Below are 17069 nucleotides of genomic sequence, written 5' to 3'. Positions count from 1 at the left end.
GATCTCTGGCCCGGGCTGTAAACTGTTCCCACACGTGTCCGTCACGCCGGGCTATGAACTGTTCCCACACGTGTCCGTCACGCCAGGCTGTGAACTGTTCCCACACGTGTCCGTCAGGCCGGGCTGTGAACTGTTCCCACACGTGTCCGTCAGGCCGGGCTGTGAACTGTTCCCACACGTGTCCGTCACGCCGGGCTGTGAACTGTTCCCACACATGTCCGTCATGCCGGGCTGTGAACTGTTCCCACACGTGTCCGTCACGCCGGGCTGTGAACTGTTCCCACACGTGTCCGTCAGGCCGGGCTGTGAACTGTTCCCACACGTGTCCGTCAGGCCGGGCTGTGAACTGTTCCCACACGTGTCCGTCACGCCGGGCTGTGAACTGTTCCCACACGTGTCCGTCACGCCGGGCTGTGAACTGTTCCCACACACGTGTCCATCACGCCGGGCTGTGAACTGTTCCCACACACGTGTCCGTCAGGCCGGGCTGTGAACTGTTCCCACACGTGTCCGTCAGGCCGGGCTGTGAACTGTTCCCACACGTGTCCGTCACGCCGGGCTGTGAACTGTTCCCACACTTGTCCGTCATGCCGGGCTGTGAACTGTTCCCACACGTGTCCGTCACGCCGGGCTGTGAACTGTTCCCACACACTTGTCCATCACGCCGGGCTGTGAACTGTTCCCACACGTGTCCGTCACGCCGGGCTGTGAACTGTTCCCACACGTGTCCGTCAGGCCGGGCTGTGAACTGTTCCCACACTTGTCCATCACGCCGGGCTGTGAACTGTTCCCACACTTGTCCATCACGCCGGGCTGTGAACTGTTCCCACACGTGTCCGTCACGCCGGGCTGTGAACTGTTCCCACACTTGTCCATCACGCCGGGCTGCTGAGCACTGCTTCCTGCCGACTCACATGATGTCACGACTGCGCCGCACACCATCAAGTCAATGTCCGTTAAACCGGATGTGCCCTGATATTTCCTTCAAAATAATACTAGTGATGGCTTGAATAGTCAGAATATTCACTGATGATTCGTTCATGTTTATTTATCTGGATAATACTTCAGTACTTCAAATGTATTACACTGATTTTAGGAAAGCCAACATTCCCCAACAGCACCAACAGTCATGATTCATAATACATATATGGGCTCTTATTTGTGTTTATTTTGAAAGGTGTCACCGGATGTAGACGTGTGTGTCGTCAGCAGCTTCACCGGCCCGCGCGCTGCTCCGCAGTTAAAGCACCGACGCCCTGAGACGCTTCCAGCCGCGTTGGTGAGCGGTCACACGGCCATGGCCTCCACCGTCTGCCGGGTTCAGTACCTGGAGGACTCGGATCCGTTTATCTGCACAAACTTCCCCGAACCTCGGAGACCTCCGACGGTGGACCTGGAGGAGAGCCTGCCGCTCAGCGAGCAGATCGCCGGGATACACAAGCTGCTGGAGGCGCCGCTGAAGGTGGGTCCACCTGCGGGACGATTCTCGGTCCTGTCGGTTCACTTTTTACCCCCCGGCAGCGCAGCGGCCCCGGACTGAGACGGTGGCAGTGATCACAGTAAACTGGACTTTAAATAACTTCAAGCTGCTGTGAAATGTCTGTGATGACTGACAAACTGACTCCGACTGTGAAAAAAACCAAGATAGTTGCAAATAGTCAAAAACCTCGGATATTGTCAGTTTTCCCTCAACCTCAGAGTAAAACGCCAAACTCCGTTTGAAAATCAGGGAATTTAATTTACCGTCGCTTACTTGATCATGTGGAGAATGATTTGAAGTTGTAAATAAGTGATTTGTCACACCTTAATTTGAAATTCATTTTTGTAAAAAATTAATATAGTTAATTGATGAAGGTATTAGGTCTTCAAGTGCTGTTGGTGCCGAATTTACTAGAGGACGATTGACAATATGTTCACATTAAATAGCTATTTTTTTAAATGGGGTTTGGTATCAGCTTTTTTTAGTCTGGTATAATTTAAGCCACCTTTCCATAACAAGACACTTCAAAGTTCAATAAGACATAAAAATACATTAAGACAACGTAGAAAAAAAACTCCTAATCGAGATCTAAAAAGAATAAAATATAAAAATGAGCTAAACATGAAATAAATCTGAAGATTAAAACAGATTATTCAGTTTGAGCGCAGTTTAACATATGACATTTAATTTAACTTGTGGCAAATAGAAAAGTCTTCAGTTAAAAGTGAGTTGGAGCAGGTCTGAGAGTATGTGGAGTGTAAAGACTGAATGATGCTTCTCATCATTAGTCTGGACTCTGGAGTCCGGTACGTGCACCAGTCCCGGACCACCTGGTAGGAATGACTGAAAACCATCACCGGACACAGGCCACAGGTTCTCCTCCGTCTAGAGTCCATTTTCAGATGGTGCAGACAGTGACAGCTCAGTGTTGTGTTTGTTTCTCTCTCTGAGGTGTTGTTGGTGTCCTCTGATTGGTGGGTTTTTCCCAGGTGAAAACCTCTCTATGGTCAGGTACTGTTGATGGCGGTCTGAGTGTGTGGGACTCTGGTGCTACACACTGAGACTTGATGCTGAGCAAGAACCTTTTTGAACTTGTGTTACTAACTATTCATGTAGTTCAGTATTTGAGTAGTTATACTTTATACAAATGTCTTTTGCTGCTCTTATTTCTGCGCTCTTTACTCCTGTGTTTTGGCTGCTGTAACGCACAAATTTCCCCATGGTGGGATCAATAAAGTCCTATCTTATCTTATCTTATCTTATCTTATACTTCAGTGTACAAGTACTGTACCTGAGGTTTGTACTGAAGTAGTTATGCTGCGAGTAAATGTACTTTTATTCCATCACCGCCCACAGCTTTGCCTCGTCAAATTAAAAGTCCAGAGTAACGTTGCTGCTCATCAGAGGGATTGTGTGGAGAAGCAGAAAAACTCTCCGCTCCAGTTTCCTGTGGGTTGACTCACTAATGATGCTTCTGTTTGTGCCATATCCACGCAGGGCGCCGAGTTTTCTCCAAACAGGAAGTGAACGCAGCTCCATGCTCCTCAGGCTTAACTCAGCACGAAGTCACACCACAGTGACACATGAGTCAGTCTTTTTTCATTTCAGGCCTCATTCCTCAGATATCTCTGAGGCTGAAGTACAGTGACTGAGATAAAGCCTTGTGTAACTGTTTCTGCAGTTTGTGTGCAGACGGACACAAACACACACACACACACACACGCACACACACACACACACACACACACACACACACACACACACACACACACAGAGCTCCTCACTGTTTCCCCGAGCCTCTTCATTGAAGGACGGATGAGCAGATCATTACTCAGCCGTCTGTGTTTGAACACGTCGTGCTTCGTGTTCCTTCACGCTGACGGCCTCAGTGTTTCTGCTGCAACATGACTTTCATTTCTGACTTTGATGAAGACGAACAGATCAGAGCAGAGATTTCTCTCCACCGTGTGACACAGGAGGCAAACATCCAGCCAGACTCCGGCCGGCTGCGAGGCGTTCGCAGCCCCGCTGGAATCTGCAGGATCAGATAAAGACCACAGAGCGCTGGTCCCACTAGATTACATTCCTCCACTGACCCCCTAATTGTTCCCATCATGCCCTTGGGCTCGACCTGCAGGCCACGGCCCCCTTGTTAGATGCGGTGATGTGATATGGTCAGTGCGGAGACGTGATTCCTCAGACGTTATACTAATCCTCCTGCACTGCTCCTGGTTTTCTGCTCTAGTTTCCCTCCTCCTCCTCCTTCGAGTGGAGTGATTGTGGAGGAAAAGGGTGGGACCTGTAAACAGGAGATAAGCTGGATGGATGGATGGACGGATGCAATACTAACAGCAGGGTGTTGATAAGAAGTGAACAGGCTTTTCCTCCTGCACATGTGGAGGAGCAGCAGCTGCTCTGAGCAGGAGTTTAACAAACTCATTGTGAGCTTTAAATAGGATCCTGACGCGATGAAATACTGATGATGAATCTGTCACAGTGAAATCCTCCTGTTCTCTTGTTCTGTGCCAGTTTCATCTCTGTGTGTCCAGGGCAGAGATATTCTTAGCCTAGCTTAGCACAAAGGGTGGAAGCAGGGGGAAACTGTTAGCCTAGCTCCACCAAAAGAGAAAAAGTCCACCTTCGGTCCTGGACTGGACTTATTGTCCCTGAATCCTTCACCATGTGCTGTGCTGCTGCTGTCATGGCTGCAGTCTGTGTCTGAGCAGACACAGAGATGTTCCTGTGTCTGGTCCAGGGTGACGCTGCAGCTGCAGGCGGCTCCTTCCAGTTTGTTACCGTCATCATCAAAGAGTCACACACATCACATCCAGCTTCAAGCTAAACTGCAGGAAATCAACTGAATCATCATTTAAACAGTGATAGAAAGTAACAAAGTACATGTCAAGTACTCAGTGGCTCCGGGGCCACCAGTGAAGGATGTGGCCCCAGAGCTGGGACTCAGTGGTTACAACAGTCTGATTATGAAGTGAAATCAGTTTTATTCAAATAGCATCAGGACACTTTTAGAAAACAGTTTGAGGAAACACATCTGACAGTGATACCTGACAGTTTCACTTCTGTCTGCAGGTCTTGAAAAGTCTTGATAAACACTGAAATCATCCAAGGCCTTTCAAGGTATTAAAAACCTTAAAAAAGGTCTTGAATATTTGTTCTTGCCTGTTGTTGACAGGACCAAAAACTTCAACAAACACATATCTTAATTGTCAGTTTTGGGTCCAGGCATGGACTGATGAGACAATGGGTATAGACCAGTAAACAGCCCCCCCCCCCCTCCCCCCCCCGTGTAGGATCCTGACTGACAGAGACCGTCTCTTTGTAGCCCTGTAGCCTTCAAACAGTGACACCAGTATCAGTAAATTTAGGTCTTATTGTGTTTCAGTTATGATATGACGAAGGTACCGAACTGCTTCCTGTAAAAAGGAGACTGTGATTCTGTGAACGCTGCACAAACTCGGCTGCGCTCACTCATCAGCCAATAAAAACCCGAGGTCAAGAATGAACCTTGGCGCTGCCTTAGTTCAAAACATGGAGGTGATGTCATGTGTTGGTGCTTTGCCACCTCAGGCTCGTGTGTGTGTGTGTGTGTGTGTGTGTGTGTGTGTGTGTGTGTGTGTGTGTGTGTGTGTGTGTGTGTGTGTGTGTGTGTGTGTGTGTGTGTGTGTGTGTGTGTGTGTGTGTGTGTGTGTGTGTGTGTGTGTGTGTGTGTTCTCAGGCAGGGAGGATGTATGTGCTGCTGCTGTCGGAGAAGAATGTGACTCTGCAGGTCCAGAGACTCTGCAGCTCACTATCAGCGTCAGACTGATTGTTTTGTTGCCCTTGTTTCCAGTTCCATACCTGACCATGACTCATAGAACACAGCTACAACACGCTCCGCCTGCCGGGCCGAGCATGCAGCTATAAATAGACAGAGAGCACTCGGATCTGAGTTACGCAGGCGTTTTACTGGAGGAAAAAGTTAATCTCACAGACCTGTCTGCTGCAGAGGTCCCTGCAGAACGTGCTGCACAGATGAAAATGAAAAACAAATGTTAATAAATGAAGCATCACACCAGGTCTGAGTGCAAAACACACCCCTGGGCTGTTTGCATTTAAAGCACTTATTAATCCCTTTGCAGCCTGTAATTAAAACATAGAACCAGTGTAACCACCTTCCTCTGTAAATTGTTATCATCAGTGTCAATTAGAAAAGACAGACAGTGATGAACAGGAGTGAACTATCACAGTTTATGTGACTTTATCAATGAAACATCAAGATACAGAACTGAACTGGCCCAGTTTGTGTCGTACTGTGTTTTCACATGTGAGCACACAGACATGATGAACACATGTTGAGCTGATTGAGTGTGACATCACTTCCTGAGAATATCATCATCTCTGATGTCCCTCCAGAATAAACCTGCAGGAATCCACTTAGAACCCAGAGAACCAGAGGCTGCAGAACTTCACTGAAAATCCCCCAGTTTTTAGGTTTCCTTCAGTGTCACAGTGAAACAGAGACATCATGGTACACATCTGATCACAACTGATCACAGCTGATCACAACTAATCACATCTGATCACAACTGATCACAACTGATCACAGCTGATCACATCTGATCACAACTGATCGCATCTGATCACAGCTGATCACATCTGATCACAGCTGATCACAGCTGATCACAACTGATCACATCTGATCACAACTGATCACAACTGATCACAGCTGATCACATCTGATCACATCTGATCACAACTGATCACAACTGATCACAGCTGATCACAGCTGATCACAACTGATCACAGCTGATTGCATCGATCACAGCTGATCACATCTGATCGCAGCTGATCACAGCTGCTTTAATGAGACAGTCTGACTGAGTGTGAACAGATGAAGACTCGTCAGAATGAAGTCATCCATCCTCTCTTTGTTTTGATTCACCTCTGACCCGGCCACTGAGACAGATGTGTGCAGATGTGAACGTGTGATGCACTTGTGGAGTCTGCGAGCTCAGGTGGAGGCTCCTCCTCCTGTGACCTCAGGCCACAGGTGTGTTTGAACCTGTGACAATCTGTCTGTTATTTGAGGATGAGCGCGTTGACCTAGAATGAAGCTGGCAGTAGAACAGGTTCTGTGGGTTCTGTTTGTGGATCATTACAGCAGCTGCTCTGTTTAATCTGAGGCTTATTATAACATCAGCTTTTCTCTCTGTCTCTGTCGGACTGAGGGTTCACATTTAACATTTCATCTTATTTGGAATTGTTCTGCCCTGTTGTTTGATTTTAATGTATTAGTGAGATGTTTTATTTTAATCTACAGTTTTAGAGTTGAATCAGCCAGACTGATATATCTGCTGATATGAGCTCCTGCAGTGTTTCCCACAGAATTAGATTCTATTTGTGGTGGTAGCGGGGGGGGGGGTCATCACTGTTGACTGCCACAAATAAATCAATGTATGAGAAAGACTGGTTATGACGTGTGGGCTGATGAATGACAGCAGAGATGTGTTTGTTTAAAGAAGAATTCATGTGGAAAAAATCATCCATTTTTTAAAAAACATTTAAATATCAGATTGACAACCTCTCTCTCTCTCTCTCTCTCTCTCTCTCTCTCTCTCTCTCTCTCTCTCTCTCTCTCTCTCTCTCTCTCTCTCTCTCTCTCTCTCTCTCTCTCTCTCTCTCTCTCTCTCTCTCTCTCTCTCTCTCTCTCTCTCAGTTGGAGGAGTGCACCCTTCAGTTGTCTCCTAATGGAAACTACCTGGACCTGGACTCGTCTCTGGCCGAGCAGAGGGACGAGCTGGAGAGCTTCTATGAAGATGTGGCGTAAGGACACCTGTTTACTCATGTTTACGCCTGTTTACACCTCACAGCTCTATATTTTATTTTTCACTGGGTTAAAGTGGACAGGAAAGAAGTGATCACTGTTTTTCACTTTATTGATTGTTTGAGTCAAAATGTCTCGAGACGTGGTTTGTAAATTTGTTGTTTTATGATCCAGGTTGTGATTAGAAAGTTTAGAAACCAGCTCACACACACGGGTTTTAACAGGCAGCTACAGTCAGTGTAACACACAACAGGCACAGCCGTCACCATCCTGAACACCGGCAGAGAACAGTGTTTGGACACAACCACAGCCTTCATGCAGCTTGTTAATGTAAACAAACAGTTCACAGCAGGCTGACAGAGATGACACCGTCAGCTCAGGAGCGAGTTACTGTAGCCACATTAGCCACATTAGCCACATTAGCCACATTAGCCACATTAGCCACAACACATTGAAGCAACCAGGTTCAGTTTTTTGCTGCACAACCCCCATACTGACACAGTTTATTGGCTGTTATGTCATCATTAGTGTATGTGTGTGTGTGTGTGTGTGTGTGTGTGTGTGTGTGTGTGTGTGTGTGTGTGTGTGTGTGTGTTCCCAGCTGAGTCTCTGGCAGCTGTAAAGAGGTACAGGGTTTAAAAATGGGGTGTATACGTCAGTTGAAAGTGGCCCTGGAAACTCTGTGTGTGTGTGTGTGTGTGTGTGTGTTCGTTCCTTATTTTAGCCCTTAGACAAACAAAAACTTCTTCTTCTTCTTCTTCTTCTTCTTCTTCTTCTTCTTCTTCTACTTCTTTCCTTGTTTTTTCTTCCCTCTTTCCTTCCTCTCTCTCTCTATCTCTCTCTCTCTCTCTCTCTCTCTCTCTCTCTCTCTCCCTCTCTGTCTCTCTTCCACTCTCATTCTTTCCATACCTCCATGTTGTCGTTCTTTCCATACTCTGCCACAGTCTGCTTGCGTAGCTTTATGTGAAAACTGAGCTGTTCTGGGATCAGTTCAGAGCAGCTCATTCTTCAGACAGAAGATGATGAGGTGTACATGTGAATTCATTACACTGCACAGAGACACACCTCACAGACACACACTGCACAGACACACACTGCACAGAGACACACTGCACAGACGCACACTGCACAGACGCACACTGCACAGACGCACACTGCACAGAGACACACACTGCACAGAGACACACACTGCACAGACACACACTGCACAGAGACACACTGCACAGAGACACACTGCACAGAGACACACTGCACAGACGCACACTGCACAGACGCACACTGCACAGACGCACACTGCACAGAGACACACTGCACAGACGCACACTGCACAGACGCACACTGCACAGAGACACACACTGCACAGAGACACACACTGCACAGACACACACTGCACAGAGACACACTGCACAGAGACACACTGCACAGAGACACACTGCACAGACGCACACTGCACAGAGACACACTGCACAGAGACACACTGCACAGACACACTGCTCAAAGACACACTGTACAGACACACACTGCACAGAGACACAGTGCACAGACACACTGCAAAGACACAATGTACAGACACACACTGCTCAGAGACACACTGTGCAGTGTGTGTATGTCTGTTTTCTGGCTTTTCAGTGAATGTATTGATCCGTGAAGTTGAACTGGTTGAACTGGTTGTACAGGTCAGAATCCAGTGTAGTTCTGGAGTCTCTGTGGAGAGATAAATATTGAAGCACTCCCCTGAGGTCTGATGGGATTTTTCTGCCTGCAGTTCCCAGACAGTCCCTGTTTTTCCCCTCAGCTCTAACCGCCTGTGTCTCTTGTTTTTCCACAGAAAAGGGAAGAAGCCCATCCTGATCCTGAGGACTCAGCTCTCCGTCCGCGTTCACTCCATCCTCGGTAATTATCCCCTCTTATTCTTTCTTTCCACGGCTGCGTCCCTGCGTCCTCTCCTGCAGCACAGTGATGAGTCAAGGGAAACTCTCAGTCAGGAGACACTTTCCTTTTCTCTCTGTCCGTCCTTTCACCGCAGTGACGTGTTACTCAGTCAGCTGGGGGGGGGTTTCCTCTCTTCTCTCTCTACTTTTCACTGAGCAACAGAAAAATACTGAACTTGAAATCTCCTGCTCTGGCATGATGGGATCTGTAGTCTCTGATGTGTTGACCCCAGTTGGAGAAAGGCCAAATAACTCCAGTTTAAAATCCAAGGACCTGGATCTACCTGACAAACGGTCCAGTTTCCTCACAGCAGCTTCACTCCTCAGTCATCTGCTGCTGTGACAGCCTCAGAGTTTAATTTGTTCACTTCACTTCACTCTGCAGGTCTGAATGTTGGAGCTGTATTTATTTCTGATGTCTTTCACAGAACATGTCCTGTTCCTGAAGCACGCTCGGCTCTTATCTCTTTAAACTGTCTCTGTTGTTCATTCATCACAAATATCTGCTTCAGTAGATTGTCAGGTCTCTGTGACCTCTCACCTCTGATTGGTTGGCAGTGTTGCTGAGTCACTCTGACCTGCGTGAACAGGTGCTGTGTTTCAGCAGGTTGTCCTGCAGGTTCAGATCTGACCTGAGATCAGACTGAAGCTGGATCACAGATACAGTCAGGTATCTTTACAGATGTATAGTTGCGATGAAGATAAAGGGTAGAGGTGGACCTGTGATGGGCATCGCTGCAGAGTCTTCAGTTATTCTTTGGTTGTTTCCTTTAAGGGTTTTGTCGGCTCATCGGGGTCGAGGTCTCCTCTGTTTTGCAGCCTGTCGCTGTGGCCACAGTTTATTTCACACTTTGATTGTGGAGCTGAACTTTAGACTGAAATGTGATCGCAGTGAGCAGGTCAGACAGAGTCAGACAGAAGAAACATCTGGTGACGTTTCTGCTCCCGAGCAGCTGATCACACTGAGGAAACGTCACAGGCTCACTGAGGTGTGACGGGTTCGTCCTCTGGAGAGCAGAGGTCTGATTCACCTTCCCTGGGAAACACCGAGCACTCCCAGAGTATCCACCCCCCCCCCCACGCTCATGCTCTGCCTGGCACGGCCCCGCCCTTCCTGCTCTGGAGGGGATTTCCCAGCATGCTTCCTTCTCCAAGGCCTCGCTCTGTTACCATGACTGAGTCTCTCTCTCTCCTGCTGCCTTCAAACACACAGACATTTGTGCCAAGTCTTCAGAGGGACTTTAGTCTGCAGCTCAGAGACAGTGGAGACACAACATCTACCTCCTCCTCCTCCCCCTTCTTCTTCTGTGGTAGCAAAACTGACAGCAGACACACAACCAAGTGAAAGTGTGTGAGCAGGAGAAACATGTTAATTCTTGTTCATGTCCTGCACAGCTCTGTGGTGGTGCGTTCAGGTGATCCTCAGAAACACCAGCTGTTCATTGAACAACTGAAACTGAAAAAAAAAAAAAAAACCCGGCAGATGTTCCCCCAGCTGGACTTAGTGACAGACAGTATGTTGTATTACAGTCGGCCGACCTGTAGCACTTGTAACCATGGTAATAGTACACAACAAAGATAGAGACCATCAAAACACAAAAGAAAATGAGGCTGAAATATCATTTACACAACTAGACAAAAGACAGAGGCTGAATGAAATCCAGGAGGCAACATGTGGTGTGTTTCTGTCCGACAGCTCCTGGTCCTCTGAGACCTGAACCCTGAGAGTCTCTGTCCTCAGCAGGAAGCAGGTCCTGAGCCAAGACTCAGTCCTCAGTGTTGTTGTTGTGACTCTGTGGTGACTGAGGTTTGTTGTTTTCTCTGAGCTTGTTCCCGGTCAGAGAAAGAATGCAGGAAAACACACACACACACACACACACACACACACACACACACTCAGACACTCCTTATGGAAGTAACACTGATGATTGATGAGAGCACATCAGCCAATCGATCAATCAATCAGGATCCTGAAGCTCTGATCAACAAATAGATCTTGAAATGTTCAGTTTATGAGCCTCAGTCTGTTGACCTTTGACACCCACAGATCTGAGGGTGTTGTTTTTACCAGAGCTGCGACACTGACACAGCATCCTGTGTGTGTGAGTGTGTGTGTGTGTGTGTGTGTGTGTGTGTGTGTGTGTGTGTGTGTGTGTGTGTGTGTGTGTGTGTGTGTGTGTGTCTTTTCTGAAACTGAACTCATGGTCACATCCTGACATGACTCCACATTTTCCTGTCAGGAACAATATTGCTAAATTCCCTGTGTGTGTGTGTGTGTGTGTGTGTGTGTGTGTGTGTGTGTGTGTGTGTGTGTGTGTGTGTGTGTGTGTGTGTGTGTGTGTGCGTGCGTGCGCGCGCGTGTGTGTCTTTAATCTGCCTGTGACTGTGTTTCCTTCCATGTTTTGTTGTCTGTTTGATCCTGTCATTCACTCATCATTCAGACTCAGCAGGACGTGAACCATCCAGCTGTCACACAGACTCAACTGTCTCCTTTGTGTTGCGGGTTCGATGCCCAACAACAGCCACAGGCCCCCTGAGCAAAGCGCTGATGTCGTACCTGTTTGTTTGCAGCAGGTTGGACCCGCTGAAGTAAAGTGAGACACAGGTTTCATGTCTCCTGAGAGAATTCCTGAGACGGTTTAGATCAGAGCCACGTTTCCCACCACAAGAAAGCAAAACAGGAACATGTTTACCCCCATGGCCTCTGGCTCTTTGACAGGAATGTAAACACACCATGATGACTGGCTAACAGCGATGCTAATGATGCCTTTACTGACCACAGCCAAACGTCCTGCAGTCCGACAGTGTAGCTGACCAGCTCTGATTCCAGAAGCTGGATGCTGCAGAACCTGTGGAACTCTGGGAAACAGGCTGTCTCAGGGTGCGTTCACAAAAAAACACACCAGGTTACGTTTTTCCTTAAAGTCTGAGTTAAGGTTTCCTTAAAGAAAGAACAGTTGCACAAAACACCCTTAAGCCTTCTCCTTAAAGTTTCCTTAAAAGGTATTTAAGGTTTTCTCCTTATCTTAGTTTTGTACTTAAGGAATCACTTAATGTCAGTTAAACTGTTGCACTAAAGACCTTAGTGACCCAAGTAAGGAGAAAAGTGCATTACTATAATCACTGCAGGTAGACTTGACCTATAGAGATTTGAATGAGAGTAGAATAGAGTGGGACATCATCTGCAAATAAATGCAGAACTGAGCCCTGTGGGACAGTCTCTGATAGACAGTCAGACCAGTCTAATACTATACTATACTATAAATACTGTGGGTTAATGGAAAACCACAGAAAACTACAATCATGGCTTCTTCCACAGCTTCAAACCAGACCTGAGTTTGAACGTCTCCCCCTTCAGAGCAGCGTGGTGGTCTTGAAAGGTTTTCCCCAAAATAAAGTTCTCAGCTCAGTTCTTCCTCCTCCAGAGTGGAACTCAATTAGCAACACTGGCACTAACAGGAAATACCACACTAAGTTTATCTGGGTCACTTCCTGTTTCTGCAGAATAAACACAGGAATCCTTCCCTCTGTCCCTGTGTCTCATTCACGCTGACGTCTCATTGCTGGGAGCTGCACTGCAAAAACATTGTAGGGGTTTAGAGATAAATCATGTGATATTCTATATTTTTATTTAGTAATTATCTATATTATTATTATTATTACTTCTTGAATGAATCTGGGACCAATCAGACGCCTCGTGATGATCTGAGTCCGAACATATGTCTGTAGATAGTTCAAGGTGCAGAGATGTGTTCAGGTTCAGAGGGTTTGTAATCGCTGCTGCTTTGCTTTACGTCCAGATACACCACCAGATGCATCATCTCCCCCAGAAAAGCAGCAGTTTTACTCACATTCACCCCCAGATCCACCAAGCTCATTTTAACAGTCTGACTGAGTGGACATGAACGCATCACCAACCTTCACCCTTCACCAGTAAACAGTGTCTGTGAAGGGGGGTGCAGTCAGCGGAGAGGAATCTCACACGCTCTCAGCTGGTGTGTTGGCATCATAAAAACAGTTATAGCTCCTCATCATCCCGGGACGTTCCCTCCTCAATCCTCTCAGCTGTTGTAGTGAAGCTGTGATTGGTTGGCAGCCATCTTGGGTCAAAGATTGCGGATGACTCATGTTTTTGTCTGACGGGGGGGCGTCCACCTCTCAGCTCCTGACAGGTGAATCACAGACACCTGGGCAGGGCTGGCTCCTCCTCCTGAGGGGCCCGGGGCAAAGATTTGTTGCTGTCATTGTTAGTCTGTGTCCCCATGAAACCATAAAACATCACTGAAATGAGAGCATCATGGTGACAGTCCCTGCCCCCAGAGGATGGACCCCCCATGACTTTTCTTCTACCGCCACCTTCAGTCCAAACTGTGTCCTCTGACTGAGCTCAGGTGGAGCCGAGCAGACAGAGGCATCATGGGAGATAAGGTGATGATGCTGATGTTCAGAACAGCTGTGTGGTCAGACCTGGGCCCCGGTCCTGGTTCCTCTCAGTGGATTGGTCCTCCTCGTCCATCGCAGCGAGAGCAGAGATAACCTCCTGGTCTTTGAGGTTCCTCTGTTATCAGTTTGTTTTTTGTGTTTCTGGATCATTTCTCCGAGACGATGTGAAGTCTCTGAGTGTTTGATGTCGGTCTGAGCGGCTGCAGCCTGCTGATGATTATCCTCACTAATGGGCCGTTGCAGTGGAGTGAACTGGTTCCAGTCCGGCTCTGACAGGTGGAGGGTGGGAGGAAGACTGGAGGTGTAGGTTGTCCACCCCCCCACCCCCCACCTCCTGAGGCTGCAGAGACAACTTGTGTCTGTCTCAGTGAATCCTCATCAGGAGGTTTATGAACTCAATATTTATTATTATCTTCTCCACATGTATTGAAATGTGTTCCTGTAACTGATCTGAATGACGTGAGGCTGCAACGTTGCCTTAAACCTGTTTAGCATTAGCATTAGCATTGACACAGCAAAAACAACAGCTGCAGCAGGACCGTTTAAATGAAGCTATTTATTCAACAGGATCATGTTTGGAGCCTTAAACCCTCAGCCAAGCCACCACGAAGATCTGTGCTGACTGACACTTTTTTACAGTGTCCTCAAACATGTAGCATCTGTTATTGATCTGTATGATTACACACGTTTAACCAGATGTTGTCAGGGACGGTCTGGAGCTGCTCAGTCCCGATCACATCTGAAACACCAGAGGAGGTCTGTGGTGAAACAGGAACACTCACAGCTCTGACCTAATCAGTTATTTTTAGTAGGAATCCACATTTCAGCTGCTGTGGTGAAACATCTGAACCGTGGTGAAATATTCTGGGATGGGACGGTTTCCACCATGGCAACCGATGTGCAGACAGACGTCTGTGTTCAACAGCGACTTAAACACAGCAGGTCTTTGTTCTCTGGTGACACCCGGTCGCCTCCGAGCTGCAGGGAGCTGCTGTCTGAGTCAGGACGGACGCTAGCGAGGAGCTTTATTTAACTTGTTGTTAAACACAGTGTGTGTGTGTGTGTGTGTGAGAGAGGAACTGTGCCTGCTGCTCTCTAATCTCCCTCTGTTTGTTGAAATATCACAAACTACTCATCTCTCATCTGTATGGCTGTAATTTAGTTTGTAATGACCACTCTCATCTGCCCCGTTTCTCCCACAGAGTAATTTAAAGTTTAAACCCTGAAGGTTGCTGCACCTCCACACACACACACACACACTGTCAGTCCAAACTCACTGAACTTCAGCAGAGAAGTTTCCAGAGACGTTTGTCAGACTGAAGTTTGGGAAAACGTCACGTGTGTAAAATGATGCAGCAGACATGTGGAACGTTTCCATGAACAACGTGGAGTCTGTGGTTTGAATGTTTTCAGTCAGTGGAGACGTCACAGGGCTCAGACTTCAGAGTATCAGAGGCTTAAACAGCTCGTTCTAAACAGCAGGAACTTACATGTGTACAAGCATGGAGTCATCTGTAACCAGGAAACAGTCGATGATCATGTCCACCTTTAAAAACCAAGCTGGAGGTTTAGAGGAGTGACCCAGGTGTGTGTCATACACACAGACCCTCACAGGTCCGGGGAGGACGTCATGTTGGCCTGTGTGTCAGCTCTGTGAGGGCTCTGAGGTCAGTTACAGATATACAGCATGTCATGTAGTGGAGGGAACGACTCCCACCTTGTGTGAGTTTGGCCTCATCAGCAGATTTATTGACTCCATCAGTTTAAAAATGTCTCATCCTGCTGTGGAATGTTTTTCTGTGAAGCTGCTGACGGTAACGTCACCGTGGTCCCTGCCTGCTGCTCCTGTGATGTGACTCTCACCGACCTGCTGATCAGCAGCGAGTCGGTGCTGTCGTACAGAGGCGGTGTAGCCTGCAGCAGCATCTCTCAGGCTGTGGGGTCATGAGAAACTCACAGCGTCCTGTTTACTCCACAGCAAACACACAGAGAGACTGAAGGTTCAAGATGCTTCGCTCACATCACTACAGAGAGAGAGAGAGAGAGAGACTCTGGATCTGAATGATGATAAGAGAGTGAGGTCTTTTCTTATTGGAACATCTCATCCTGTACCACAACATCATCGACACTCAGCAGCTCACAGTTTTTATCTTTCTGAAAATCACAGCGTGTGAATGTGAAAACTTTACTGACTCAGTTCTGACGCCTCAGATTCTCTGACTCCACCTCTCCCTCATGTTGCTCCCCCTCACCATCATCTGTGAGGGTTTCCATGGCAACAGGGGACAGGGTGCTGTGGGGGTTTCATCCCACACAAACATCCCACAACAATGTCAACAAGATGGTAAACTGTGCGTGTGTGTCTGTGTGTAAACACAGGTCCACAGAATAAACACCAGGATAAGTTTACCTGCTGAGATGCTGAGTCGGCTCAGAGGTTACCTGAGTTCAGACGGGTGGAGGTGTGACGGAGGTGGTTCAGTCTGTCAGAGATGTGACAGCAGCTCCAGTCCGACCAGTATGATGTGACTGGGACCGGTGAACTGAGGTAGTATGGGATGTTGCTGTGTTCAGCCTGAAGAACATTCAGACAGAACAGGGCCTGATTTTTATTTCATGTTGCCATGACAACGACTCCCATGACTTCCTGTTACTATGACAGGCTGTGGTTACTGACTGTCTGTGTGTGTGTGTGTGTGTGTGTTTCTGTTTCATATCCTCCTCTTTGCTTTACTTTGGATCCTGAGTCACTTTCTCGTGCACTGTTCTCTGTTCTTCCCTCAAACTGTCTCCAGATCAGTTTATTTGTGTTCAGCGTCTGACTGGACATCAGCATCACGTCCTGCAGCTGGTTAGCTTAGCTTAAATTAGCATAAAGACTGGAAACAAAGCTGCTGTAAAGCAGACAGACTGACATGTCAGGTTTGGTTTTGCTCATCTGTTGTTGTTGTTAACATGTCAGTGAAGTCAAACTGTGCTCCCTATTAAAATATTTCAGCGCCACCTTGTGGTGTGTAGCCCTGTGATGCTGCGTGGCTGCTACAGTGTTGTTAGGGCTGTTGTGGTTGCTATGGTGTCATTTTAAAGGGTAATGAACCCTCAGATCCTGCTGGCTACAACTGCCCCCCCCCCCCCCCAAATGGAGCATGGACAGAGACATCAGAACAACAACTCTGCTCAAAGTCAGGGAGTCTGGTAAGGTCTGGGGGGGTCTTGGGGGTCTCTATGATGTCACAGTTAGGGAGGGGCCAGAGGGTTCAGCTGAACCGAACTGTCAGAAAAGGCGTTCGTACAAACAAGTATGCAGAGTGAGTCAGAGGTCAGCACCTCCGAGAAACAAACAGGAAACGGTCCCCCCCCCCCACACACACACACACACACACACCAAAACCCA

At 47.6% G+C, this 17069-nt stretch overlaps 1 protein-coding gene across 6 annotated transcripts in view; it reads left to right on the top strand.

The window, feature by feature from the left end:
• Nucleotides 1-1212: 1212 nt before the first annotated feature.
• fhod1 (formin homology 2 domain containing 1) overlaps nt 1213-17069 on the top strand; it is a 32944-nt gene continuing 17087 nt past the window's right edge. For 2 of the 6 annotated variants that reach the window (XM_071489898.1, XM_071489896.1), the window contains exons 1-3: nt 1214-1462; nt 7194-7300; nt 9130-9194. In XM_071489898.1, the coding sequence (XP_071345999.1) occupies nt 1298-1462; nt 7194-7300; nt 9130-9194 (337 nt within the window). In that variant the 5' untranslated portion in view covers nt 1214-1297. Of the gene's footprint in view, nt 1463-7193; nt 7301-9129; nt 9195-17069 lie in introns of all 6 variants that reach the window. The other 4 variants (XM_071489899.1, XM_071489897.1, XM_071489895.1 and 1 more) reach the window with 3 other exon arrangements.

This window comes from Trachinotus anak, unplaced genomic scaffold, assembly GCF_046630095.1.
Source record: "Trachinotus anak isolate AG129_WGS33_773 ecotype Australia unplaced genomic scaffold, CSIRO_AGI_Tana_v1 ptg000011l, whole genome shotgun sequence".
Lineage (NCBI taxonomy): Eukaryota > Metazoa > Chordata > Actinopteri > Carangiformes > Carangidae > Trachinotus > Trachinotus anak.
The sequence above is the reverse complement of the archived record's forward strand: the minus strand, read 5'-3'. Positions and strand labels throughout refer to the sequence as shown.